Source organism: Aplysia californica, unplaced genomic scaffold (genome assembly GCF_000002075.1).
Source record: "Aplysia californica isolate F4 #8 unplaced genomic scaffold, AplCal3.0 scaffold00585, whole genome shotgun sequence".
NCBI lineage: Eukaryota > Metazoa > Mollusca > Gastropoda > Aplysiida > Aplysiidae > Aplysia > Aplysia californica.
Genome location: NW_004797855.1, coordinates 393,001 through 398,497, shown reverse-complemented (window position 1 = coordinate 398,497; position 5,497 = coordinate 393,001). Strand labels below are relative to the sequence as shown.

Sequence of the window (5,497 nt, the reverse complement as noted above, 5' to 3'; positions counted from 1 at the left end):
AAAAATAATAATGATGATAACAATGATAAGATTAATAATAACAGAAGAAGAAGAAGAACAACAACAACAACAAGACGACGAAGAAGGAAAAAAACAAGAAAAGGGTGGAGGAAGAGAAGAAGTAGAAGAAAAGATACATAAAAGTAACGTTCTACTTTTGAAAGAAACATGGCTTGGGCCTACTCTATTCTCTCTCAAGGATGGTGAACATTGAAAAATTGAAAATTGAAACAAATGCATGTGTATGAATTCTGTGCCGTCTAGGGTTGTGTTCAATAATATAAAGCAACACAAATTTTGAAATAAACGAAAATTAATTCCGTCTTGGATATCAATTTATTATTCGAGATGAAACGAATGAGGCAAACAAATAAAAACATGCAAACTTGATGTCCAAAACCAATACAGACATTTCATGTTCATGTTACGTCAAGGGATCTGATTAACTGATATCATGTGGCGTCGGTGGCTTAGTGGTTATATACAGGCTCTTAGACTCGCAACCGTAAGTTCGTGGGTTCGAATATTGTCAGGAGCCTGATATTGTGTCCTTGGGGAAGGCAATTTACAAGAATTTTTCTCACTTCACCCAGACGGGAATGAATACTCGACTATAGACAGAGAAAGATCTTGTTAGTGTTAGTGTTTGAGCGCTTAATCAGCTTCCTGCACTGTAAGCTTCCCGGGCAGCCGAGAACGTTTCTGAGTTTTCTGGGGTCTGCTTGGGTAATGGTAATAATTGATATTGTGTAAAACGATTAGTTTGTTATCTGGCGAGGACATGTGCCATATAAATGGTATTTTCATCATCATCATCATCATCATCATCATCATCATCAGCATCATCATCATCATCATCATCATCATCAGGTACTCAAAGTGGCAAGCTGTCCCCTTCACGATGGGGAGTACCGTTCTCAACGAAGACAGCCACATCCAATGGGGAAGCTCTAAGCAGAGAATCGATGGCCGATCAATCTGGTGAGAGGTTGGTGCGGATGTGACAATTTTCACCGATGGATCGGCAGTCGCAGGATACTGCGAAGGTGGAGCAGCAGCAGTAGTGATAATAAATGATGAACCACCACGAACAGAAATTATTAAAACTAAAGGTGCATTCCTTACATCATCTTATGACGAGGAATGCCAGGCAATGATGTCTGCTGCACAATGGATTGCCGACAATTGCCACAGTAGGACCAATGTGCTGATCTTGACTGACAGTCAGTCCCTCTGCAAGGGGCTGCTGGGCAACAGCTCGGACATGAATGATTTGCGCCGCAAGTTCAGTGAAGCCAGAGCCACAATAAAAATTCAGTAGATTCCAAGCCATGTTGGAATAGAAGGAAATGAGGCAGCAGACCAAGCTGCTAATGAAGCCAGAGAGATCGAAGGAGACAGACGACCAACGACATACAGAGGAGTCTTTCCAATAATCAAGAGAGAAATCAGAGACCCACCATGTAGAACAAAGTACCAGCACCTGGAAGATGTGTATTCTGGGTACTCCTATAAGCGGGAACAAAAATCTATCACATGTCGCTGGGACCAGGTTGAGCTAGCGAGACTGCGGTCGGACCATCATTGGAGTTTAAGATGGTATAAGAACTTTGTAAATGAAGAGCTCAGCCCATGTTGCCGAAGATGCGGCCATGAAAAGGAGGATATCAAACATATGTTTGAATGTCCAGGAACAATGGCAATTCGAATGGAGTTATTTGGACGAGTGGAGGTGCCGCTAAGCATATTGACAATAGAGCCGAAAAAGAGCCTCGCTCTCGCTCGAAGATTTCTTCGTGAAGTCCGTCAGGCCCATTAAGGAAACGAAAAAAAATCATCATTATCATCATCATCATCATCATCATCATCATCATCATCATCATCATCATCATCATTTATTATCATTATTATCATTATTATTATTATTATTATTATTATTATTATTATATTTTGATATTTGAAATTGAAGACTTTGAAAGCTATTGAAGGAGAGTTTCCATTTCAAACTAAAACAAACCTTAAAACATAAAAGTGTGACAGAGAGGTCAATAAAGTAAAGGCAGTTGCTGAAAATAAAGCAGGCCCATTGTTGAAATAAACTACATGTAACGTGAAGGAGAATATACAATTCAAAACAAAATAGACGAACACATAAAGTATGCATGGTTCAGCTGAAAACAAAACACGAATATACATTGCATACATGGTTCATTTCAAGACAATTGACAAATAAACTATAAAATACATACTTGGTGCAGCTCAACACACGAAAAAAGACGAATAAACAATAAACGCATGGTTCATTCCAACAAAGGCGAACAAAGTATGCAATGCCTACTTGGTACAACTCAAAACAAAATTGACGGAAAAACAATGCATGCAATGTTCAGATCAACAAAATGGACGAAAAATCAAAGAAATACGTACTTGGTGCAACTCAAAACAAAATAGACAAATAAACATTGAGCCCATGGTTCATTTCCACAAAAATGACGAACGAATGAAATGCATATTATTCGACACAGCTCAAAACAAGATCGACGAATAAACATTGAACGCATGGTTCATGTCAGGTTTATGGGAGAACAAATAAAGAAATAAATAAGCGAACAAGCAGGTAGACCCTTTCACGGATCCTGGAGAGGAAGGAGGAGCAGCTATGGGTGGCATTGTGAGCAATGATACCTATTCTCCAACCAAGTAAGTAAGTAAGTAAGTATGGTTCATGTTGGGTTTTTTAAATATACAAACATACAGCAAAACGAAATAGAAGATCAAACAAGGTATGCATGCTGCAGCTTAAAACAAAATAGACACCGAACAAACAATACATGCATGGCATTAAATAACCCCCAAAGAAGTTATCTTACCTGTAGAGAGGGTGTAAGGTAGCGTTGTATTTTTGGGCGAATTCCATGAAATCACACCCATAGACCTCATCGTGTTTTCTCAGCGCGCGTGTTGGGGTGATCGTAGGATTAGTTGTATTCACTCTGATACCTAGGTGGGAAGAATTGAAGTGGAGAGAGAGGGAGAGAGAGATAGAAGGAGGGGGTTAAATATTAATGTCTTTCCCGGCAATGCACAAGAGCATTTCGCTGATATTCTGGGGCTTCGTAGTGAAATCAGGCGCTCGTCAAAAGAATGAAATCTAAGAAAAGTAAGATATATAACGGATTTTTTTCCAATTGTTCGACATTTTTATTTTTCTATTTTTTTTTACTCAACACCTTTTATGTCCATTAAAAATATTTCTATGTGGATATTACTGAAAAACAATGATTAAACACTCAACAAATGTAAATTTTCAGTTTCCAAGGTTTCTCAAACTTTGGAAATCAACTAACTTTGGCGGCCATTTTCTGGCTAATTTTACCTCTAAAATCAGGTGTCCCAGACCTCATTCAATCGCACATATCTCACCTTCTATATTTAAGATAGATGTGTATTATTTTCATAGAAACATAGTCAAATGAACAAACTTTAATGGGGGGGGGGGGGGGGTTGCACCCCCAAAGTCCCGATTCCGCTCAAAATTATGGAATTTGAGTTGTGGGCATTCTTAGCTTCCTCAGCCTCTCCTACAACTATTCCATCGCATAAGAACCCATAGAAGCCTTTTTTCTCCCTATACCGGGCATATTTGTCACCACCATTTCCTTATACTCATAAACTCAATATTTTGTTTTTCTTTATCGGCTGTTTCATCGAAACGCGATTTTTTTCTATACTCTTTTGAATAACTCCACCATTTTTAAAATCTAATCTTCATGGAATTTTCACCGAATGAAGAGAAGATGTAATGCTAAAAATATTTCAGTTGAATTTTGATATATGGAATAGATTTTTGTTGGTGGTGTCCGGAGTGTGGATTTTTACGGATTTTTCATAAACTTGAATACTACCTCAAGAAAAAAATTCCTTAAAAAATGTTCTAATTCGTTTAGGAAAAAACAACATATTTTTTTAGATTTAATGTTTGCATATATGCATGCAAAAAAAAAAAACCAGCAAAAAACCCCAATCAATTTCTTTTAAAAAATAAGTACGGTATCCATTACGTAAGACATGTCAACCAAATCCAATATGGCCACCGTATCCATGGAAGCAAAACTTTTTTCTCAAATTCGATTGTAGATTTTAAGACTCTTTACTATGCTAGTAATATGGGCAAAATTTGGTAAAATTTGGTGGACTAATAGGTGAGATAGCCATCAGGTGTAACCCCCCCCCCCCTTTTAAGATAATATCAATAACTCCAGATGCGCAACAATAATTGACGAGCGCCTGATACCACCGCGTCGTAACGCAATAGCATATCGCGGCTGCTTGCGGATCATCGAGTCACGTTAAGTGGTTTAAAGGTTAGGCTCTTCACTTTTCCTGGCAGAAGACGTGAGTTCGATTCCCATGATATTGCCATAAAGTCATTTAATTTGTATCTTGTGTCCCCGTCTGTCTGCTGGAATGCTGTACCGTGTACCCTACAGAGCCCGGGCTAGTCCAGATAGGCAGGGACAGCGCAGCTAGTCTTATGATTTGATCTAATATTGTCGAAATGGGCGCAAAACATTCATTTAATAATTTTAAAAAAATAAATAACTAAATTACACTTTTATAATTTGTACCCAGAAGGGCACTTTTGGTTTATAATAGCAAACATACATACGCACATTAATATACATAATTATAAACACATACATACATAAATACATGTATAAATACATACGTATATACAATACATAAATACACAATATCACACAAATACAGAACAATTTTACAACCATGCCACTGTCGGTCGCCACTGTGCAGCACCCTGTATTTTGAGCTAGGGTTGTCGTGTCTTGCTAAAGGACACACCCCAGTGACCACCCATCTGATCCCCGTGTCACCGACACTTGCTTAACCTTACTTGAATCTGAACTCACTACTCACTACTCACTTAGCCACCGGAGCCACCAATCATTAATCATAATCAACCAGCAATGAAAGTGGACGCCGCAAAGTGCTGTCATATAAAACCCCGGCCACACTGCCTACTGAATCATTAAAATTTGATTCAGTTGGTGGGAGCCTCTCGGAATTGCTTTCACAGAGGGACCAAATAAAGCTAAACCTTAACAAAATAATTAGGTTCAATTCGACTCGCGACCCAGGAAAACAAACGGGTCCGATTTTAAAGATCACGATCCACTTTGGTCGAATTCGGCCTCGATTGAGCTACGATAAATACATAAATGAAAAAAAAAAAAAAAAAAAATATTTTCTAAGAAAAGAAAAAAAAATCAGCTTTTGTCCTGTCCATGAAGGAAAAACTGGCAGTCCCCTACTGAATCAAAACACGAATAAATTCGACTGTTAGTGTGCATCCTCTATAACTATAACTAAAGTAAAGTCGTTTCCCCATCCGATCCGGACATTGGGGATTGCCTTGTTAGTGAGACAACTTCCTGGGCCTTCGGCATATTGTGGTTGGGTGGCCAGTTCCTTTCCACGC

The 5,497-nt window shown here is 38.5% G+C and overlaps 1 protein-coding gene across 1 annotated transcript in view; it reads right to left on the bottom strand.

Moving 5' to 3' along the window:
- Positions 1-2,870: 2,870 nt before the first annotated feature.
- LOC101848607 (L-xylulose reductase) overlaps positions 2,871-5,497 on the bottom strand; it is a gene marked incomplete at both ends in the record, with an annotated part of 8,789 nt that continues 6,162 nt past the window's right edge. Inside the window, 1 exon segment of the mRNA XM_013087408.1 lies at positions 2,871-3,000. Within this exon segment, the coding sequence (XP_012942862.1) occupies positions 2,871-3,000 (130 nt within the window).